The sequence below is a fragment of the Chaetura pelagica genome, unplaced genomic scaffold, assembly GCF_000747805.2.
Source record: "Chaetura pelagica isolate M959 unplaced genomic scaffold, ChaPel_1.0 scaffold388, whole genome shotgun sequence".
NCBI lineage: Eukaryota > Metazoa > Chordata > Aves > Apodiformes > Apodidae > Chaetura > Chaetura pelagica.
The window spans coordinates 685,702-709,899 of record NW_009954111.1 but is presented as its reverse complement, the minus strand read 5'-3'; the positions used below and the strand labels follow the sequence as shown (position 1 = coordinate 709,899).

At 39.5% G+C, this 24,198-nt stretch overlaps 1 protein-coding gene across 2 annotated transcripts in view; it reads left to right on the top strand.

Annotated features, from left to right (window-relative positions):
• Window positions 1-2,217: 2,217 nt before the first annotated feature.
• The window catches only part of SYTL2 (synaptotagmin-like 2), a 38,796-nt gene continuing 16,815 nt past the window's right edge, over window positions 2,218-24,198 (top strand). For both annotated transcript variants that reach the window (XM_010002547.1, XM_010002546.1), the window contains exons 1-6: window positions 2,218-2,318; window positions 12,951-13,099; window positions 17,139-17,274; window positions 21,747-21,819; window positions 22,384-22,483; window positions 23,208-24,083. In XM_010002547.1, the coding sequence (XP_010000849.1) occupies window positions 2,218-2,318; window positions 12,951-13,099; window positions 17,139-17,274; window positions 21,747-21,819; window positions 22,384-22,483; window positions 23,208-24,083 (1,435 nt within the window). The remainder of the gene's footprint in view (window positions 2,319-12,950; window positions 13,100-17,138; window positions 17,275-21,746; window positions 21,820-22,383; window positions 22,484-23,207; window positions 24,084-24,198) is intronic.

Sequence of the window (24,198 nt, the reverse complement as noted above, 5' to 3'; positions counted from 1 at the left end):
CAAACTATTTATTTTTCTTTGGCTTTATTACATCCATGGTGCTGTAACCCTATGGCACTAGGAGACTCTAGATAACCTGAGTTCTCACCCCTTCTCCCCAAGTCCTCCTCCCATCTTTTATTCCTCTGAGGTTTTTCTGAAGAAGTTGTTTTTGTCTTCAACAGCTGGGATTGCCTTGTAGGCCTATGTAGCAGAGACAAAACAGTATTTTAAATTACTGCTTGTAAATGTACTTTTGTTTGTATAAAGCAGTGAGGTTCATCTTACTGTGTGACTTATAATTCCACATACTCAAGATGGTTATGCGGAAATTATTTCATGTTTACTCCTTATGTTCTGCAGGACAGTGATTTGGCCTACATGGGATCATATTCCTGACATAATTATACACTATCAGTGGTAGAGTGTTGTCAGTAAAAGTTATATTTATATCCTGTAAATTAAGTTCTATTGCAGCCTATATTGGCCATAGATACCCTGACTTTTCTACCCAAAGCAGGGACTGATATAAAGGAAAGGGAAATTACTCAAATGTTTCCCTTCCTCTTGACTTCAAGGTAGTTCATCAGAATGACATAGCAGTTCTGACTCCATCCAGCAGTTAACAGAAGCTTCTAGAAAGCTTACCAGGGTAACTGTAAGAAACTTGACTTTGCAAACCTGGTACCTGACCTTCTGGTGAGGACTGTTGTGTGTTTTGGGGAAAAGAACATTTTGGTCAAAGGTTTATTATAGAAATCCCATTTGAGGGGGTTCTGAGGAAATAGTCTCTTAAACTTGTTGCTTTTAGTTTTGAGTAGCATGTGAGAAGCTTTTATGAGCATTACACGTTTTTGTTACAAATAGATGACAAAATTCTGCAGAAAGAGGATTGCACCAATTTGAGAACATGCTCCCTAAGCCTTCCACTGGAGCATACAAATTCTAACACATTCCCAGCCTCCTCCCATCTCACTGTTTCAACATGTTACATTTGGCAGGGTTTTGCCAACTACCTGGGGGTTTTCCTCCAGGGCTTGCAATGACTGCTGCCTTTCTGATCTCTTGAAAGGGGAAAGGAGTCTTTGAAGAGTTGGAGTGGGAAGACAGGTGTGGAAGGCAAGGCACACAGTTTGGTAGGAATGGAGTAAGTCAACCAACATGGGAAGCTTGTGGGTTTTGTCCCAAGTGATTGTTTTTTTCTGTTCCTGGAGTTCAGGTGTTCTTTCTTTAAACAAACAAAATCCAACTTCTAGCCCTTGTGAACAGAGTTCATGGATGTGATCCAAGTCTATGCTGGCAGAACGTGAACACCACGGATGCATGTTGGGCAACATCACTCTGTAGACTGCTTTGCTGCAAATCAGGGCTGCAAGCTGCAGTGGATTTTTCCTGGGAGATAACTGGCTCTTGTCTATCTTTATATGACAGCCATAGACACAGATTTTTTTGTGTGTTCTTGAATAGAATGTCAATGCTTGTGACTACATGTTTGTGTTTGGTTGTTTTTTTTGTTTGTGTTTTTATTTTTTTTTATTTTTTTACTTTAGTCAAATGTGATAAATGTTCTTGATTTTATTTTTTCCTCTTCCCTCTCCTCCAAATGATTGTACTGACTAAAAGGCCAACTTAAAATGTGCTTATTTTAAAATTTATCACTTGAATGACACTTGATTCTGTGTTTTAGAGTGTCAGTTGTCATGTTGGAAAGGAGTTTATTTTCATGGCCACCTTGTTAAAGAGGTCTGTAAAACAGGTTTGACTTGAAATGACCATTTGAACTTCACAAAGAAGTTTAATCACACTGAAAAACTTGTTTCTTTTAATTAAAAATGCATACTTAATATACTTCCCTAATGTTACAGCTTGTTCTCCCATGTCTCTTTTATAGGAGATGTTTTGTTTGTTCCTAAACACTGGATATGCTGGGTCAATGAACTGTCAGTCCAGGATGCAGAGCTGAGAGGACAAGCTGAGAAGACATCATTACAATGGCAAGAAGGAATGCAAAACTTCCCCTGAAGTCTGTCATCTAGAGAAACACACACACATACTCTACTGCAAGAAAGCAACATTTGGGGCTCTTTCAACCGCTGACTGTAACCTTGTCTAGCTTTCTTAGTGCCTGCTGAAGCAGACTTTTTTTTTTCCTGCACCTTTAAAGCAGACTACAAGACTATCCTCAGCAGGGTTTAAGATATTCCTGGACACTTTACCAACCTCTACACTCACAGCAAGATGATTGACCTAAGCTTCCTAACAGAAGAGGAGCAAGAAGCGATAATGAAGGTGCTGCAACGCGATGCAGAGCTTAAAAAAGCTGAAGAAGAAAGAGTCAGGTAAGGGATCCAGCACCTTGGATTATCCTGGGAAGACCTACACAGTTCATGTACTCAGAGCATGGGGGGCCTCAGCAGCTTTTGCACATATTCCACTGTATATGTGATTTGCAAATTTGTACTCTGGACTAGATTTAGCACAGTCTCTGGATGAAATGCCTCTACCACACAAAATGATTCATTACTGGCCAAAAGACTAACTGTTGATTTGGAATCTTGTGGTTCCCTAGGGGTCCAAGCACACCTGGTATGCCTCTGGCTTGTTATGCATCTGGCTTGGTTTCCTCAGAAGAGGATTCAGTTTGCAAGTATCAAAACCTCTACAAATTGAATGTGTTATAAGAGATGGGGATTTGATTCAAAAGGAGCCTCAAACAGACAAAGTAAGTCTTGGCTGCAGTCAGCAATGTCTGAATGGTGAGTTTACACCTCAAACATGGAGCATCAGAGCTGCAGGCCAGAGGTGGCACCACCACTGTTCTCCATTGCCAAGAGAAGTCCTTGTCATCTATGGCTAAAGTGGAAAATTGCTCCCTGTTTTCTTTTATGGAGTCGCAGGTGCAGCAATGTGTTGCTACTCTGAAGTGTTCTGTGTGCTGGGAGCTTTTCCTAAAGCTACTGCTGTGGTTAACTGCCACGAATGGAAATGCATGCTTGGAAAGCAGCATTGCCCAGATGACTTTGAGAGAGCCATCTACACAGGCATAAATAGCAGTCAAACAGTGGTTTCAGCTAATATAGATAGTTACCAGCTCAAAAATGAGGATTTTAGTAGTCAGGATTCTTTTTTTCAGGATGAAGGAAGGTATCCATTACAGGGTACACAAAATGACAAGTGACTGAATAACAGAAAATGGAGACTTTGATGCTGAAAGGTCAGTGCTGTAACACCAGTAGATGGTTACACGTCTCTGCTAAGGCAGGATTTTCTTTCTTTTGTTCAGTAATCTTCTCTAGGATTCTTTCTCATTGTGATGTTCCTCATGAGGACATGTATTTCCTACTTAAATGTTTTAAAAGTATTCCAACCATGGCTTAGGGACATGGTTTAGTGGTGGACTTGGCATTGTGCTAGGTTAACAGTTGGACTTGATGATCTTAAAAGGTCTTTTCCAACCAAAACGATTCTAGGAATCTATTCTATGATGCATCTGTGATGCTTCTCCTCTGCTGATAAATATTTTTTACAAATGTCCTCTGTGTAGGCATATCCTACCCTGCAAACGGAACAGCAGCCTTGAGGTCATTGGCCAGCATGTTGTTGAGCTGTTCCTCTTGCTCCTTTCAGTGTAAGAGCAATAAAAACCTAACCAGTAGCTTCTCCTGGTTAAAAGTAAAATCTTTACAGACAATGATGTTCCCATTTCCCCCCCCCCCCCACTGTCAGAATGCAGGAGGAGATGTTTTCACCCCATAGTTTCGTCTCCTGCTTCAAAAAAGCAGAAAACTTCTGTAACAGAATAGACATTTTCTTTTCTTTACTGTAGGTAGAAAACTACTGGCTTTAGCTTGGAATGGTACATCAGTGACAGGTCTGAAAGTACTCAGGGAAAGTAATTGTAGATGTTAGTTTGAAAACAGTATCTGGGGAAAGGAACCCTTCCTGGAACAGAAAAATAAAAAATCCACTCTCAGTAGTGGTCTGAAAGGGCTGCCAACAAGTATTTTTGTCTCTGTAACTTCACTTTTGCCATTTGTAATTACAGTTCAAGCGGGTGTGGTGGAAAATGCAAGGGACTACAGGTTGTAGCAGCCTGTCATCAGCATGTTTGTTACTACAATAAAATGTTCTTCTGGTTTCTGGATATTATAATTTCTGAGAAGCTAGAAGCTTACATATGAACCTGATTTTTCTGCGTAGCTATAGCACATGGAGCTTTCTTTTTATATATTATATAGTAAAACACTACCTGAATTGTATCTCCAGCCAAGGAGATACAGTATTTCAGTTTGAATTCTACAGCCTTGCACACCTGGAAGGTTCCAAGAGCTGGGATCGAATGTCATCATGCAAACATCACATCCTGACAAAGTGGTGTTTCTATGTGTATATAATGGAAGTCTTTCAATGTGATCTTTTTCCCTCTAGAAGAACTTCTGAGGTTTGAAGGGTGTTCTAATAATCTGTGCCATGTTCCTGGAGCATGGACAAACTGGTAACATGACAAAATCTTCTTTGAGCAACTTCTTAGTGGAATTGTACAAATTACCTGATGCAGTCACTTCTGTAACAGCTCCTAATATTGCTTATCTGAGTAAAACTGTGCTGATTGGACTGGCCAGTGCAGGCAGCCTGCTTTAATTCTTGGTTTGTTAGGTACTGTAATAGGTGTTTGCCTTGTCCCACAGCTGCTCTTGTGTTGGTGTGAATCAGGCTGATAGTTTTATGAACAGCATCATTCTGGGAACAGCATGCCTGCTTGCTCTTTGACCTCTGCTGAAGTCTGTCCCAAAGGGAGGAGATACTGATGTTTTCTTCTCATTGGCAAAAGGGTGATGAAGAAATTTCAGATGACAAGAGGATGTGATGCAAGGAAATCTAAAGATATAGCATCCCTTCTTCCTAGTGCAAGAAGATGGCTCTCTTTGCTTCATTGCCCCAGGAGCTGCTGCCAGCCTCTGAATCGCAGTGTTGCTATTAAGGGTCACGAAAAATGGAATAGGATGGAAAAGCTGAATGACAGCTTGTTGAGACTAGAAGCTGTTTTTCAGCATAGGGCTGATATTTTGTTTAGGGTTTTTTGTTTGTTTTGCTGTTGTCTTTAGTCCTGTCCAGGAATCTCTGATATACCCTGCTCCAGCTGGGTTTTGAGTATTGCACAAATGAGTGGGCTAAGCACATGAATGAGTCTCCTGGCAGTAGCTTTAGTGTAGTTCCTAGCTCTTTCTGCAGCTGTGTACCTCAGAGTTAACACAGTCTCAGACCCTTTCTGGAGACAGTAATATGGAACAGAAATACATCTGTCTGAAGATCTCTGTTGTGGTTAGGTGACTCTTCTGTGGTGAAGTGGCTGGCCCCTGGCACCAGCATGTCTGAGGAAGAAAGCTGGTGTGGTTGCCTTTGTGACAGGGTTCCCTGCTGTGGCCCTCGGCCCTTCCCAGGGCCCACTGTCACATTCAGGGCTTGGGCTTGTTTGCTCCTTGTGTAAACTGAAGAGGAGTGATAGGAAAATTCTGATGTGGAATTGTTTGTGTGGTGGGTGGTGACCACCATGTGCCAAACCCCTTTAATACATACATTGGTGTGGCATTGCAACAAAAAAAGAGCTTTGGGTTCCACTGGGTGCTGCCTACACTTAACATATCTCATAATCTTCAATGGGAGTGTGTGGCTGTGGAAACCCTAGTGTAAACTTTTTTTTTTTTTTCCTTCTGCTCAGCTTTAACAGATAACCTCTTTAGTTACTTTTCAAGGCAGTTCTAATATTGTAGATTGTCAGAAGAAAAGCTTTCTTTGTGGTGCTTTTTGTTTCTTAGGATGGAATTTATTTAAGGTATTTGAGTGAGCTGAACATTGGCACTGGGGACCTGGCCTTACCATTGTAGTATGAAAATGGCATTTGATGATTGCCACCAGAATGTACTCTTAAAATCTTCATAAAATACTCTTCTGTTAGATGTATCAGTTTTGAGGGTGCTCTTGGTGGAGATGGTTTTGAACATGGGTACCAGTTCAAGTTTAAAGACCTGATTTGAGATAAAACAGTTTAGAGATTCTGTCTTGGAGGTGGTAGGACTGATGGTTGGACTTGATGATCTTGAAGGTCTTTTCCAACCATAACGATTCTGTGATGCTATGAAAGCTAACCTGCTCATTTCTGAAAAGAATCACTATTTTTCCTAATCTGCCCCCAGGGTATTTCTTCCAAATGTTCTGGAAACTTTCAATGTATGTACTTAATATCCACCCATATGATTGTGCCAGCTTGTTAGTGTCTGCAGAGTTAAGTAACTAGGTGCCAATTAAAACTTCCTAATTTGAAGTATCACTCTTTCTCATTGCCTTGCTATACCTGGGGGCTCCTTTTAATGCTGAATCTCTACAAAGACATTCCTTTTACCCGTTCTCCACCTCTTTTTTCTTACCAACCCCTTAATATATATTATTTGCACTACTTCATCATAAAAGCTTGAGCATCTGTAAATATGCTGTAAATATGTAGCCTGTGGAAGAGGTGTGGCTTACAGGCAAGGCAAGAGCCCAGTACATTTGTGTGTGTTCTGCAGTCTGTCCTGACGAGTAAATAGAATGGCACTTTGTGTGTCTAATTGAGATCTCTTAGGCTGGCCATCATCTCTTCTGATCCACACTGAATTTTTCCGAAAGCTTGCTTGGGCTCTGGATTGGGGCTGCCACAGATAACAATGACATACTCTAAATGTAGAGCTAAGGATATATTAGCATCTTGTTAGAGCATCCCCTCTAGCTACATGATTCTGAGGTTCTTCTCTGGGTACTGATGTTATCCTTAAGCTTTGATGGATTCATTAGTCTAGTAATAAACAGGTGCAACTAATAAGAAAATAAAGCCTGTAATTCTTGTGGAGCTGATTTGGTAAAGATAATAAAAAAAAACCCAAACAAACAAAAAAAAACAAACATGCTTTGCAGCATATTTAATTATTGTATTTTTAGGCCATACATTTGGGTCAACAAGGACCTTGCTTACAACGTGAGCAAAGCTTTTTCATCTGAAATTAATTCTACCCTTGGTAATAAAAAATCTCCATAGGTTCATATATTGTAAGAGACTAAGAATTGAGTAACTTCAACTCTTTTGCTGAAAATTCAAACCAAGAAATCAGAGTGAATGCACGTACTTTCTAGCAACCTGTCCTCCCCAATTTCAGGTCATCCTGTACCACTGTCCAGCCTGACTCTAATACTCAAGATGTATTAGGATAGTTCCTTCCTTGTGAAGGCTTTGCTCTTTGGGTTTTGTGTTTGTTTTTCTGGCAGTTTTACTTGGGAGAGGAGGCCATTGGGAACCTCTGAGCAAATCCTTTGAAACAAAGAGGCAAACTAAGCACTGGCGGGCTGTTACAGAAAGAAAACAAGTGGAAGCTAATAGAAACTTTGAAGTCTGACAGACCTTGAAAGCCTCCTACCTCCTGTACTCTGTAACAGATTTCCTGAATGGAATAAAGTGAAGTTTCTATATAGTAAGAAATGCCTGAACGGGAGTATCTAATAAAATAATTCATAGCAGTCTACTTGGAATATGAAGCTTACTTGAAACCTGACAGTGCAACTACTAATAGGAGAGTAAGTATGAGTGCTAACTGCAGCTGTCAGAGTAGAAAAGTGTATAAAAATTTAGACTCCTTCAGCGCAGAACATATGTGTTTTAAATAAAGTATGGGGACAACATGCCAGGGTGGTGCCTTGTGTGTGACCATCTTTCAGGAGAGCAATAGCAGAGTTAGTCTGATAAATGTGTTTCACAGACACTTGCTCAGTGCAGAAGTCGGGATCATAGTTGTGGTTCACATTCTGGTGGAGACCACATTTAAATGGGAAACAGCTGCCTGCTCTCAGTTCTTCCTCTCCAATATCACTTAACTTACCTCACACCAATGAGCCTGTAATTCATTCATTCTAATGCTCCAGGCCTTCCCTTCTGAGTTAAGAATAAATTTCAGTTTGTCTTGTTAGTCACAGCCCAGTTAGTTCTCCAAGGATCCAAAACCAAGATGCTGTGTGAGATTAATTCATCAGGGTATTGTTAGTAGACCTAATACACCCAGGCTTCTGAATAGGCATAAAAGGAAAGAACATGCATTACTACAAACAGAACTGGCTTCCTTTCTCTCGTGTCTCCACCTCCTTCTACCTACCCAAAACCTCACTATCCAAAGAGACCCTAAAGGCAAGGATTAAAGAGGTGTTGCTGATGAGGTATCATGGTGACAAGGATGGGAAAAGGTTGCATAACCCCACTGGTTTACTTTATTGTTCCTACCATAGCCCTCAACCAGTTTAAAATTATATTGCTTTATTGCTTAAACAAATCATATAGTAATGGATTTTTAAAAAAATCTCATTATGTAGCTATCATGCAAAAGGAATAATCCATATTCTCAATCTGGGACTGCCTGTTATAAATGTCTTGGGTGTAGTTCTGTAACAAATACCAGAATAGACTTTTTTCCTACACCTTATCTAGGTATGTGCAGACTAGAGTCATGCTTCTGCAAAGTGCAATGTTTAAACAATCATTCCTTTTGCCTTATAAACCTTTTATGACTGTTTTACAGTCTCTAATGCCTTGTCTAATATCCTTTTACTCTTGTTCTTGCTTGAGTGGCAGTACAAAAAGTTCATGTTGTCTGTGTTCAAAAGGTGACCCAAAACTTAAACCCTTTGTCACTTTTTTGTTGGTTTGAACTTTGTTGTTATGCTTGCAGCAAATCTGATTGAGGATACATCCCTCAAAATTCTCTCTCCTTGCACCTTCTCCACTTGTTTGGTATTTCATTTGCAGGAGGGATTTTTTGGAAGTGAAATTGCAGATAAGGTGGTGGTATCAGCATTTAAAAAGGTTTTATTTTGCCACCAGTCACTGGGGTGCTTTTTCTATATGTTCTGATAAGGGAGTGTGAGACACTAATGAATCCGTCTCTTTGAGCCCAAGACCCTAATTTAACTGCTTCTTATTTGGTCCCAGGAAGTCCCAGAATGTGCTGGCTTCACACACTTTCCTGGCTGAAATGCACAGTTTAAGCTGTTGATTGAGGAATAAGGCAATAAAATAAGTTAGTCAGAAGTCAATTGCCACATCTTTCAAATTGGTTGGAAATACAAACTATGAATAAGGGGAGAGGAATCAAGAGGCACTGAGGAGGTGCAGCTGAACAGTTTTAGAGACAGGTATGTTTTGCTAGATGTTTCTGTTGAAAAGGTTATTTCAAAAATGAGATAGAAGTCATTATCACTTCACCCTAATGTGCAATGAGCTAATACACTAGCTATAAAGCATAAGATAAACCATTCTGAGTTTGCTGATAGGAAGGTTGACAGGGGCTGATTATATCAGAGCAGATTTCCTGCCTTACAGTGGTGCCATGTGATCTAGCCCACTGTCAGATATTCTGGAGGTGAAGAGAAATAACCCCACTGCTACAAGTTTTTCTGTTTTCTTGCAGAGTGCTGGGCAGTTGCTTTGTATGCCCATTCTGTGTGATTCTGCATGTACTTCATGCACTAGCAGGATGAAAAATTTGTCATCTTGCCATCAAAATTGTTTCATTGAGGCATTGTGGAAAAATCATACTAAGTAATGGAGGAACTCAGGCTTATTTTAAAAGAGGGGTTTAGAGTGAATTCCTTTTAACTATGTTCCTTCATTTTCTTGAGTTTAATATTCCTATAGAAGAGACAGGAACTAGTTTTATTATAACTTTAAGCTGTTTCACTCTGAAAACTGCAACATAGGCTAACTGACATTTTATTTGACTCCAGAATACATGCTTATATCATATGGAAAGCCATTATTGCATCTCCTCCTAATTACAAACTTGGCATCTGAGCCTGCAATCTGAATCTTACTCAGGCCTACTGTTTCTTTGGTTACCAAGATGAAAATAATGTAATGATATCTTGGTTAGCCTTTCTGTTGACTGGAGAGCTGACACAGAATCAACTGTTGGCTTCTGATCCTGTTGTGGTGTGCTGGGAGACATACGTAGCAGTGGAGAACCATGGCTGCACTCTGATTTCTTCACAATTCCTTTCAAGGTAAACCACAATTAAAATCTAATGCCTAGCAGTCAAACAGGCCCATGCAGTGCAAGCAATTTGCTATTACTGGTAAGGCCAGCTCATAGCAGAGCTTGAGAATTCAAGTAGCATTGAAAAAATTCCCATAGCATCAGCAGCTGTTTTTGCAACAAGTTTATGATGTGCTGGTGAACTCAGGCTTTTTTTTCCCTGCCAAGAATTAGAACTAATAGTCTTTCTGATAATGGAAATCTGCTTCTTTATTTGTGGTTGGGGAATGCCTGGGAATGGCTCTAATATTTGTTTTGCTCTTAGTTCCTCAAAAGGTGGGATATAAAGGCTAAATACTTATCTTGAAGAGTAAGCCAAGCTAACAAAGGTGCTATTGAGGTGGGAAGAGAAGGGAAAAGAAGTAGTTTGTAGGTCAGCTGCTGTGAGCTTCTGTCACTTCTTGCCATGTAAGCCCTATCAGCCAGACTGGTCATTTGTAAAGGAAGTACTGGGTAAATTGACAGCACGTTTATACCTTTGTTAACAAGATAATTATATCCTGAGGTTTAGGAGGCCTGTTGAGCTGTTGGACTAAAAGTACACTTAACTTCCATAGACAGTAAGCAGGTCTGGGACCAAGGTGCCTGACATTCTCTTTCAGGCAAAATGACAGCTGTATTGGTCATGGGTGACCATGACAAATCCATGTGTCTGTCCTGCTTATGTTATGTTAACTGGTCATAGATCGGAGTCCACCAAGCAAGTGAGCAGGCTGACACAGCTGAGAGGTCTGGGATCCTGTTCATGTCCACAGGTCTGAGCTGACTTGTAAAGGTCTCCTACCACACCGTAGTTTCAGTGGCTGAATATGAAGGGGAAAGGAGTGAGCAGTGTCTGGGTTGAAAGGGTTAAATCAAACAGGGTTGAGGGCATTGAATATTTGTCCTGTGACTCAGTATCTTCCCCATTAGAGAACCTCCCTTGGCATGTGTTTGTCATACTGCCCCAAAGCACTAGCTGGGGTCAGAGCTCTGCTGCCCTGCAGGCTGTACATACAGCTGAAAAGCCAGTCCCTCGCCCTAAGGAACATCTGTTCTGAGAAGGCAAATAACACAAGGGAAAGAAGGTGAAAGGGAGAAGCAATCATCTGTGTAAAAAGTTCTTGGCGTGCCATATTTCCACGATTCCTGCCGGCTGTGTTCATAAACTGGCTGAGCAATGAGGAGCTGCCTCATACCTCAGAAATGTATTTGCCTGTGGAGAGAAGGAAGCTACTGCTGAGTTCCTGCTCCATCTTAGAGGGCTTGCAGCATGTGGGAAGTGTGTATTTGGGCTCTTAGAGAAGCACAATTATAAGCAAGAGGGAGGGCCAAATTTGAAATGGTCCAGTAGTACTATGGACTGTTGAATCTTGGCATTAAAAATGCTAATAGTGACCTCAGCTTCTGGCAGCCTCAACTCTATGTATATGATTTGAGACAGAGAAGTTATTTACACACCTAGGAGGGACTGACTGTTGACAGTACTTTCAAAAAGCAGTTTAGGTATTAAAATTCAAATATAGCTTATGCATTCAAATAACTCTTTTCATTTCTGGCCATTAAAGCATGAAGCAGAAGTTGAGTGATAGGTGAGAATGGCCTATCTTAGTGTGCAGGTTGGAACTGGCTCAGTGTCCTTTCTCTGCTGTGAATCCTTATCTGTACTTGACAGTCAAATCTGCAACCTATAATAAAAGGACTGTCATCATAGATACTTGATTGCACCTAGAAGTTCCTTCTCCTAAACTCACGAGCAATATAAAACTGGGATGTACCTTATTGGGGGTGGATTAGATAACCTTTACAGGTCCCTTCCAACCCAAACTGTCCTATGACTGGCCATCAGGACTGAGGAAGATCCCACAGCAATGTGGACTGTGTTTAGCCTTAAAGTCTTTGAGTAACTTGTTTTGTTTTGATTTCTCCCTTTTGCTCTCTTATTAGCTTGTTTGCTGAAGGAAAGGACATAAATAGAGAAGGCAGATTAAGCCTGACTTAACTTTTTTTGATTAAGTACTCTCTAAATCTTTGTAGTGCAGGTTGGTCTCCAGGCCATGTATAATATATATAATAATACATATGCCTAAAGTGTTATATTCCTAATGAGGAAAGAATACACAACCTCTCAAATTGCACACAGCAACTCTTTATTCTGTTGATGTATGCTTCATTAAAACAGGGTAACCCTGAGGCCTGAAATCAAATTATTAAAAATTTGCTACACAGTATTTAAAATGACTGCAGTTCTTCTAATGGATATGTGTAGATTGCTAAACTGCAGAAGTTTATTTTGTTGTTTCTTCCATGTGATGCTCCCTTCCTTTGGAACTCATTGTACTCCTGAAGGGATTTTTGTGTATCCTGGGGAAAAATTAGCACCATCTTTCCAGTGCACTTTTGGAATGTGTGTGTAAAAGTGGTGTCATATGAACAGGTATCTTCTGGGCCCCAAAACAGCCATGGATTTAATTTTGGCACAGATTTCTTATGCTGCCCTGCTAGTTTAGCTCATTTTTAACCTTGGAAAACTGGCCTTTGGAGGCAAGAAATCAAGTTCTACAGGTACTGGAGACTTCTCATCTGCTTGAGAGTTTATCACAGCAAAGCACATTTTTTGCGAAGAAGTACTTCAACTGAATCTTTAAGGGTAACAGGGCTGAGGCTTTTCTAGCTCATTGTCATCCTTCATAATTAAATAAGTAGAGTAACAGGTCAGAAGATGGCAATTACATGCTGAGACTGTTCAAAAACACCCAACAACTAAACACCATACCCCACACAAACACACCAAACCAACCAACCAACTAAAAACCTGACTTCTGTTCACACAGGTAAGTAGGTTGTGCATGTATCTTATTTTATTTTTATTTTCCTCCCCAGGCATTTACCAGAAAAAGTCAAGGATGATGTTCAGCTAAAGAATATGACTGGACAGTGGTTTTATGAAGCAAAGTCAAAGAGGCACAGAGACAAGATACATGGAGCAGATATTATTAGAGCTTCCATGCGACGGAAGCCTGCCACTCTTGGTAAGCATTCCATTTATATTTCATTTTGGAAAGGCTGGCTCTCACTTCAGCTAACCTGTTGTCTGTGAAACGCAAGAATAATATTGGTATGTCTACAAGGAGAAAACTGTGCAAAATAGATATTTCCAACGTAGCGCACAGTGTAAGCTTTCCTCTCCTATGTATTGTCACGGTTTGACTCAGGATCGGCAACTAAACCAGCGACAACAATGCTCCTGATCCCCTTTCCCTCCCAGGGAAAGAAGAGAGATTAAAGGGAGAGAGACTTTCTGGATTGAAGACTAAACCAGACAGCTTTAATTAAACACTAATGATAAAAGAAAATGTTTACAATTATATACAAGTATGTTCAGGAATGTGCAAAACCCTATTGCCTCCCCCCACCCCCAGCAACTCCCCAGCATCTCCTGAGCTGTGAGCAGCCCTGAATTGTCCCGGAGCTGCTGGAGAGAGGGCAGAGCAGACAGGAGCTGAGGGGAGAGTGATGAGAGTCAGGAACACACGAGCCTGGGGATCAATGGTGATGCACAGATAGAGTCCTTCCTGGTCACTGGCCATGGATGGAAGAGGAGGGAAGAAGCAGGAAGGAAGTTGTTGTCTTCTGTGATCTCTGACCTTCCTCTGAGCTTACACAGATATATGGAATGGAATACTTGGGTCGGTTTTGCTGTCTGTCTAGCCCACTCCTCTCCACAGGGGGTTGTAGGCAAGACTCTTCTGCTCCCTGTAGTATCTATGCTGCAGATTCATGGGATAGAGCAAAGTGACTTCTGCATCTCAGCAGTAACATAAACATTCCAGTTTATTACTAGCTGGAACACTTGCTGCTGGTTAAAAGAGAGCTCACTGAAGGAAAAAAAAAAAAAGGAAAAAAAAATCAGTAAAAGGAAAATTGGCTTCATCCTGGCTAAAACTAGGATATATATTGAAGAGATAATTCCATGTAGATAATTCCCTCTCTAACAAGAGGGACTGACTTGAGTTTATGTGTTATGACTAAAAGTCCTCTGCATTCCTGTACTATGTTATTTCCATTTTTGAGACCCTGTGATCTACCTGGGAATATGCAAAGAATCAGGAATTAAGGCAATTGCTCTTCCTCATGGATTGCCAAGATTTGGGGTGTTCAGTTTGGAACCTCTGAGACTTAATGGTAGGCACTATGAGCTACAGATAGTTGTTCTAACTACTAGAATATATGTGCTGGCACCTCTGGCAGCTAGAACTGGCATCCTGTGTCCACATGAACTTAAAATGCACCCACCATCCCCCAGATCGTGGTGGGTGCCCTCAAATGATCTATCAGAAATATATGCTAAAGCCAGCTCTGTTCATGTAATGTTGGCAAGCTTGGTGTTCACTTGATAATAAATATATTATAAAACTTATTTTAAAAAATCAGAATGTGGGAAGATACTATGCTGTTTAACATCAGAAGTAAGTATAGTGTTTTGTTTGGAGAGAAGCAAAACTAAAGAGTAGAATGGAAGAGCTGCTCTACGGGACCAAACCAAAAGCTCATCTCCCCAGCACCCTTCCTCTGAGAATGCCTGGCAGCATTTGTAGGCTCTAAGACCAAGACCAGTCTGCAGCCAATTGCACCTCAGACATTTATGAAATAGAGGAGGTATTTCTGGATTATTTTTTCCTCATTAATTTGTTCAAGAAGTTCTGTAAAGCCATGCTTCTTTAGCATTCACCATGTCCTGTCTCCAGGCATATTGAATTGAAGGCTTTCCACACAAGAAGTGGCCATTTCCTTTTCTGGTTTTGAATTTATCACTATTAGCATAATCCCTTGGACAGAAAGTGAACAGTCGATCTCTAGTCACAAAATATACACATAATACAGTATATAGGATTCTATAGACTTCTGCTATAAATATTTCAGCATCTGACCTTCTGATCTGAAGAGTCCTCATTATGTTGTCATTCTTTGTATGGGGTATTATTGTTTTCTTAGAGAAATTGATTCCCACCCCCTCTTAACCTCCTCTAGTTCTACTTAATCCTTTTGATTTAGGAAGGCAAAGCTTTTATTATTCTCACTAGATTGTACTGAAATTTGTAATATTTATTTTTTTAAGTTCTATGAAGGATTTTGATTTATGCTAGTGAAGCAAGTTAGGTACTTCTGTTGATAGTCTGGATGGATTACAGTTTTCTACTTTCTATAGGGTTTGGTAACTAGAATTTAGCCTTGTTTTCCCATGAGTAATCCTACAGTGTTACACCTTCTCAATCCCTGTATTCCCTGAGATAAGTTTGGATAATGGCAGTTTAGTCAGTCTGAGGTTACTGTGTGAAGGTTTTGGCTTTTTAAGTTACCAAGAAAAGGCCTGAAACAGAAAAGAATGCAGAAAATTTACAGGTGGTTAGTGCAGTGTGTTTGTGGTTTTGGCTGGTTTTAGACTTGAAGGTTTTAAAATCAGCTGGTAAAATTGCAGCTAAATTTTACAGCAAGTTATAGTTTATAGCAAAGTGCTTAAAGTAATAATATCTGAAAGGAAGGTTAATTACTAACAGTCTTATTATTTGAACAAAGAGGCATGCTAGTACATTGAGAACTATGTGCAATTGCTTGGTTTCGGTGACTCATAAGATATTTTACCTGCAGTTATGGATAGCAAAAAGGGAGAATAAAAATCTTCCTTATTTTTGCACACTAAAAAATTCTTCATTTCTAAACAAGTGCAAAAAAGAGGTAGAGGAAGTAATGTAAACTAGTGTTTTGACTCTGAAAGAGGTTATGATAGCATCCTGTCCCACCCCCAAAAGAAATGCAAGTGTATTTGCATTTGCTGAATGAATGGGCCTTTTTGCTTGTTTTTTGTTTGTTTGTTGCTGTTTTTTAATACTTACCGTAACTTCTTGTGGTATTTATCCATAAAGAATTAACCATATGCTTAAATAAGTTGTGGCCAACTTCCAAGTTACTGCTGTAGGAAGTGAATTATTGACTTGATTAACTGACCTTCAGCATATTTTCAGTTTCCTATGGTTTAATTGTTTTGGTTTCCTCAGGACACAGAGGTTGAATTTCTGATTTTTTTCTCACTGCAAGAATTATAGGATCAGTCTGTAGCAGGTTTGTTTTAGAAAACCTCTCTATTTAGGATCACTTTGTCACAGTTTGACTCAGGTCCGACAACAATGCTCTCGATCCCCCCTCCCCCCAACCCAGGTAGGGAAGGAGAGAGAGAAAAAGAGAGAGACTTGGCTGGATTGAAAACTAAACTACACAGCTTTAATTAAAACACTAATGAATGATACAAGAAAATATATACAATTATATACAGATATATTCAGGTATGGGCAAAATCCTCTCGCCTCCCCCCACCCCAGCAACTCCCACAGCACTTCCCTGAACTGGGAAGAGTCCCGAGGAATCCCGGAGCTGCTGCTGGAACAGAGCAGAGAGTTATGGGGGTCACGAGAGATCAAGCCTAAGGGTCGACAGTGATGGATGAACAGAGTCCTCCCTGGACGCCGGCCATGGACGGAAGAAAAAGGAAAAAAAAAGAAGGAAGGAAGTTGTCTTCCGTGATCTCTGACCTTCCTCTGAGCTTACATAGATATATGGAATGGAATATCTTTGGCCAATTTTGCTGTCCATCTAACTCAGCCTCCTAACGGGGGGGTCACAGATCTCCCCATAGTGTCTGAGCTGGCAGAGTGCAGGTGCAGCCTTGAAGCCTCAGTAGTTAGAAAAACATTCCACTGTCTTATCAGCCTAGCAGAACACACTGTTGCTAGTTACAAGAAAGCTTACTGAAGGAAAAAAATCAGTAAAAGAAAAATTGGCTTAATCCTGGCTCAAACCAGGACACACTTTAAGGTCTAAAGCAGATGTATGTGATATTTCTAGTGCCATCAAAAAAAGTTATTCTCTAGAACACACCAGATCTGCTTCTGTACACAATTCAAGTACAGTGGGCTTCTGAAATAACTGTAGGACTGAATGCACATACTTGTATTTGATTCTTAAAATTCTGTATGAACATATGAGAGATAACAATATTCTGGTTTCATGTTTTAGCTGAAGTGAGTCAGAACAAATCAAACAAACCAAAGAACAGCTGGGTGAGCAATGTTCATAAAGAAGTCTTTGTGCCACCAGAACTACATGGCATTGTGGAACATCAAGAAGAAGAGCAACTGAAATCTAGTTCAAGGTAAACTGTTTAATCACACGTAGTATGTATACAGCAGGACTGGTGGAACTTGAGCTGTAAGTTCTATCCAAAATATTATACTTTCCTCTTTTTTCAAATATTATATGTTTCCTCAGAATCACCCAAGGTTGAAAAATGATAGTCATGCATTGTTAATTGCTCTGCATTCAAATGCAGAACAATCTTTGGCTTATCTCTACAGAGGAAAAAGTTGTCAATGGTGTACAGAATGGTCCCACATGTGTTCTCAAGTTACAATTTAATTTGGCTCCCTGAAGTGAGACCAGGATTTTCTGGTTAGAATGACTGGCCACAACCAATCCTCTGCAGTTACTAATGTAGGGATAATAACTTCTGCATCTCTTCATTCAGTCACTCAATGAGACCAGACTATTGATTCAGCCTGAATTTTAAACCTGGATCATATGAAGAAACAAAGGTTGAGAAACTGCTGTTTAGAATTTTCCAGATTTTTGGGTGCACAGTTTAAGACATCTGAGACACTGCTTTTTTTTGAGAGACCAAATTTGAGGTGGAAAGAACCAGAATCTTTAAATACTTGTGAAAAACAAATATGGTTCTACCAAAAAAGATAAATGTCTTTCTGGATGAGAGAGGCTTTCTTTCAGAGTAGGACAATATGGTCAGTTTGGGTGTGCCTGAATGGCTATAGTTGTTGCATGAGTTTCTGAACTACAGAGGATTTTGTATTAAATCGCTCTGTCAAACAGATAGTGTGATCCTAAACAGATCCATATTGTTTTGAAGTATCCTGAATTTATTTTTGAGAGAGAAATGTCTACTACATGTAGATGTTTTAAATAGAAATTAATTTGCTGAATAAAGAGCTTTCAATAAACCTTCATTCAAAGAGGGAAGTGCTGATCTTCTAGCTAGGGTGACAGTGGGTAGAAATGAAATGTCTTTAATAGCTAGATGACTTGACAGCATTGAGGAGACAAGAACCAGGGTCTAAGACAGATAACTATTGTTTGTGCCTTCAGTGAATGGAGTGAAGTGAGAGCCAGAGTTACTTCTTAGGTTGACTCTTTTACTTCTGGTTGTGTCACCAATCAGCTCTGCAACATTTCATTTTCTTGTCTATCTTCTAAGTCCTTCTCTGTCTGTCATCTGTTTTTTCTTTGCAGCAAGGCTTGTCTCCTACTATGCATTTTTACAATATCTAGTAGCAGTTTCATCTTTCACTTTCGTGGTTTGCAAGCTGAGCACAGACACTCATGATGAATGGCACCAAAGGTTGGTGTAAGTCTTAACTCTGGCTTGCATTAATTGTCTTTATTATTCTTTATGTTTCATTATCAATGGACTCAGAGGTGTATCTGTCTTACCCACATGTGAAATCATACTGAAAAAGGTCAAATAAACTGCCTTGTTACAGACTACCCAAAAAATGAAGTTGCACATTAAGGATGATCAAGGTTGGTTAGCTCCCCCTCCCAAGTTGGCTGGTAATGCTGACTAAGTTAGTTGTTACTGAATGTAATCTTTTCACAGGTGCCTCTTACCTTCAGGAGATTGTTGTGGAGTTATTTTTTAAGGACAGCACAAGATATTTTTTAAGGACAGCAGAAGACAGTTTATTATATATTTTAGAATATATTTCTCTTGCCCTTTGCTCCAAAATGTGCCAGGAATTAATCTGTATGCCTTGTTCATGTTGAACTTCGAGAGGAGATGGTCTGACAGGGCTGTGGGCCTCTCTAATGGCAGCAGCTGGTCAGGAATTGAGGGCAAACAATGCTGGGAAACCAGTAACCCTACAGTTGGGGTGGGAAAGGAAAGCCTGGACTCTACAAACATTTAATTTGGTTGTTAGGATAGCAGAGCCACAAGGAATTAGTTTCTGTTGACTCTTCCTCTTGCAAGGCAAGAGTCTCAACATGGCCACAACTAAGAGGATGAAACTGGGTATTGTTCTGGAGCTTAGGATTGTATAAAGTGAATTAATAGCTTCTAGTGTCCAAGTGCTACATGCGGTTCAGACACTTGGAACCTTTTCAAGTCCTCTGTTAATGGTAAGTTTCTGAGAGCTTCAGGTTTTAAGAGTTGAGGTTTTTTCCCCCCTTCTTCCTCCAAGAGCAGGCTTCAAGCCAGCTCTGGCTAGCAGGTTTTGCATAAACTGAACAACTGTTAACCTGAGGATTGGGACCAGAATATATACAATAACAAATTACACAGACCCTTTTTGTTCTGTGTCCTGTTCTTAAACCAAAACAATTCTTATGTAATGTGAAGAAAGTTCAGGTCTGTTAGATCTGTCTGTAAACTGCTGAGGGTCAAATCCAGCCCTGGGGTCAGTTCAACCTCTGCTGCTATATTAGGTGGAACAGAAATCAGCCAAAACTATACTCCTAAAGTTAGTGTGGTGAACTTCATCCCCACATCCCTAATACCTGAATTCAGTAACGAAACTATGAGGTACTTTTTTTTCTTGGGTGTTATATCACTGTGATACTTCTCTTGCATACTAGAGCCAGGTGTGTGGAGTGTCTTTGAAGGTGTAACCTTGCACAGAACAAGTTTTGATGGAGTGACTCAGACTGTCAATATTATATCTGTTCTGTGATACCATCTGTCTATATGTTGAATCTCAAAGAAGGGCAATGTTCAGGGCTTTTATCTTTCAAATCAAGATTTGTAGGTTGTTTTCTTCTCTAGGCTAGAAAATTATCTTAGCCTACATTGAACAGGTGATGAGTGTATGTCCTAGAGTTCTGCAAAGTGAAATTTTGCATGAAAGCCCTAATTCTTAAAATCATGTACCTTTTCTGAAATAATATGGGTGCTGGGATATGTCGATAAGGACATTTTTTAGAGTACTGTTAAATCACACTAGCTTTTCTCACACCAGATTCTTTACCCTTCAGGATGAGTCCAGGAAAGCTTAGTTGTTTGATGGGAGGATAGTTCTGAGTAGACTGTATTGACAATGCCTGCAAATCTATAACCCTTTTCTCCTGCCTTGTGCCTGCCTTTGCCTTTTTGCCTCTTGGTTCCTGTCCAGCGCTGTTCATTCTGTAGTGTGTTTGGCCCTTTGCTGTGGTTCTCAGCACTTTGTTTTGCTGAACTGCAGTGTGGAAATTCTTTTTAACCTGGGTGTATTTATCAGCTTGGCTTCATACATAATCCTAGATTAGCCTTGTGAATGTAGCGTATCTGGAAACTTGGTTTAATTTTCCCATCTGTATGAGTTGAGGGTAAACTGGTATTTTCAGACCCTTTGTTGTGAAACTCAGTTACAGGATCCTGGGTGTGGGTTGTTTTTTGGTTTTGTTTTGTTTGGTTTGTTTTTTTCATCTACCTTATGTTTTCTTTACAGCAGGGTTTTCAGTATGTAATGCCAAATTAACAACTCTTTAATTTTTCTATAGTAACTCTGAATTAGCATTGCATTAAAGTATTTTGGGATTGTGTATATGTGCTCAATGAGACTTAAATTTACCTCTCCACCTGTAAAAACTGCAGACCAAATAATGTCTTAAAGGTTTCTTGCAGCCCAGGGTATGTAACAGTATTTTCCTTGTTTAAAATGAGGTTATTCTTCCTACTTGGAGAATATTCTTTATTCCTGTCTTATACTATTTCCCCCATCCCCAAAATCATAAGCATGTAAGTTCATTAATGTCAGCATTGGCTATATAAAGTTGAAGTACTGAATGTGGTACTTATACTTAAATCCACTTCTGACTTTCATCTTTAAAGAACAAATGCTTTGTCATATCTGGGATGTTTTTAGATAAACTCAAATTATAAAAATATCATTCTTTTAAAATAAAAAATTCCTTGCATCATTCTGCAAATAGATGGAATATTTATTGATACAATGTAGGAACTGTCTCTTCTAGCTCTTTTAATTTCTCCTTATCTAGAAATATTAATTGAAAGAATAGGTTATAAACTGCATGTCTGAGGGGATGTGTTGTTGTCTGTAGCATGTCACATCTTTGCTATCATAGAATCATGGAATGGTCAAGGACCATTGACTGTCAGGATCTGACCTCCCTGCTATAGTGGTGATGAGATTCCTCAGAATTTTCTGACTTGGAGATTTTGCAAAACTCTGTTTTCATCAACTCTTCCCTCCACTTTGATTTCAGTCCTAGAACTATAAATGTAGGACAACTGATATTGTTTGGACAGTGGCCATATTTACACAGGGTGCTCAAAAATCTAAAAGATAACAAAAAATATAGTTTCTGTCATGCCAAGGAGAAGTTGCATTGATTTCTTAAAAAGCAAACAATTTTTTGTAAGGAAAGAAAGCATCAAGAATATCCCCTTACTACAGAAGGGAGAAGGTTTGCTTCTAAATCTGGTGAGAACAGGCTAAATAGAAAATTTTACATGCTAAGAGTTTATATTCAAGTATGTACAAACATATCTTGATTTTGCTTTTTCAGAAAGGCTTAACAACCTGATTGCTGAAGTTGTTATATGCTTTTTCTTTGCAGTTCTAAACTAATAATGTCTGTGTTAGATAAACCAGAGGAAAGACCTACAAAGGCAGCAATCTCACCAGTGAAGGTATGATCGGTATTGAATATAGCAGAAGTTATCTTTTACTTTTATTATGTGTTTCTTTGCCTTAGTGATAAAGGTAACTAAAGATTGGAGGAAGAAAGATAATAATTTGAAATGAATGAATATTTTTTGGTTTGTAGAGAGATAATGTAAAGCCCTAAAATTTCTGTTACATCTCTAGTCAGAGGCTGTCTGTGCTTGACGTGAATTCCACCTTCTTCAACCACTGAAAAGGATTGTCCAGCTGTGTTCCAGTATTTCTGAAGTCTCAGAATTAATCATAAAGTTATTTAACTTGCAACAACTTGGGATTTTCAAGTAGCTTTAAGTGGTGGCTTAGCTCTGCTATTGGTGTCTTCAGAGAGAACAAGATGAGGCTATCACTAGCATTTCTCACAGTTCCCTGGTTCATGTTGTCTACGTTTTGTCCAATTTCAGAGGCTTACTTTCAGATTCTTTGCCAGCTGTGTAATGAGGAAGTGTAAATCACTGCACTTAAATTTATTTTGTCAAGACTGTACTGATAAAACAATTTGATTGAAATTATAAATTTAATTCCTTTTTTAGCAAAGGAGAAATCCTTTTAATTCCACTGCATCAGGTGACAACTTGAACAGTGGAGAATCAGAAAACAGACCAGCCGCTCTACCTCAGCTATCGAAGAAGGGTAAATATACCTGCTTAGCATATGACTGAGTTTCTTGGTGGTTTATATGGAAATTAGTTTTACTCTCATTACTTCTTCAGAAGCCTAATTCTTTGATCTCTATTTTCTCCATCCTGTTTATTCTGAATCCTCCCTTTCCTGCAGTATTCTCTGCAAGCAAGTAGATGGGTGATGACATAGCACATTACAGGCGTTTGATGTTGTAATTTACAGGCTCATACATGGAAAATAATATCCTGTCTCTGTTATGAATCTTGCTAACAGGAAAAACTAAGACTTGCACATTAGAAAAAATAAAAAAAAAAATCATCTCCCTACCAAGAGATTATTTCTGAATTCTACCTTGTTCTATATGAATGTGGCAATAGCCTGTTTTCATTTCTATAGGCTGCTGTTTATGGTCTGTGTATTCAAAAGCTGCCCTTCCCTGCAGGAATAACACAGGAATATTTGGTGTCCTCTCTATCTATGGAATGATCAAATAGTTAATATTTCTAGATAAGAGAAAACCCTGCAGTTACTTCTTAAAACATGTGTTGCATAAAAATTAAGTCAACGCCTATGTTGAATTTCTTCTTGTGCTTTACCATAGGTGTTTTTAATAAATATAATCACTGTAATTAGTATAAAACTTATATAATCTAGATCTGCACTGTCATACCCCTCTGTTTATCCAGATGAATGTCACATAAACTCATGATGTCTTTTTATACACATCTTACAGAAATTTTGTCACTCTCAGAAGAGAGCCAAGCTAAACCAAACTTAGAAAACAAAGAAACAGAGAAGCACAAGAGGCTTTCCCTGGAACCTACTGATGAATCACAGAAAGAACTAGTTAAGCATCCTGTCCCAAAAGCTAGAAAATTAATTCACAAAGCAACAGATCCTGTGTCACAAAGAGAAGACTTCCTTCCAAAGCCAGCCAAACAGAGCGAAAGGATTAATGGCACTGGGACACCACCCAGGGGCATTCTGAAGCGCAGTTCAAGTTCCAGTTCCACTGATTCAGAAGTTCGTGCTAGTCAGGTGTTAGATGTTCAGAAAAAGAATGGTCCTCCTACTGCAACTATTTTTGAAGGAGAAGCTGAGAACAACTCTCCTACAGAAGTGGAAGACTCCACACAAATTTCACTTGAAAAACTGAAACAAGTGAGGTTCTCATCTAGCACGCGTAAAGGAGAACCTCTGCAAAGCCCACAGCTACACCATAGTAGAGAAGCAGGGGAGTTTGATTTATTAGAGCCTGATGAAACAAGGAGTAGTGGAAGTGAAGCTGTTAGATCAGATTCAGCTGAGAATAAGCAAACTCCTGCTGTAAACCCTTTGGGAACCTATTCAGCAGCTGTACAGATAAAAACAAAATATAGCTTACAAAAAGATACGTCAGCATCCAGCCCTTGTGACACTAAGAGGTCAGTCTCCCTGGCTAATGAAACCTTGCAGACAACGACAGTTACTCCTGAGAAACTTGAAAGTCCACAGAAGACCTCCAGCAATGTCCTGCCAAATAGCAATGAGCTTAGTGTTGATGAGACACATGAAAATAAATCCAACCAGATCTTGAGACATGAATCCAAGTCACACAAAAACGTTACTGGTAAGAGACTAATAGAAGTGAAGGACAGAATGCAATAGCACAGAGTACATATTCCTTAGTGTTTGAATCACTTGTATCTAAGAATTAACAACTAGGAAATTAAAATAGCAGGAAT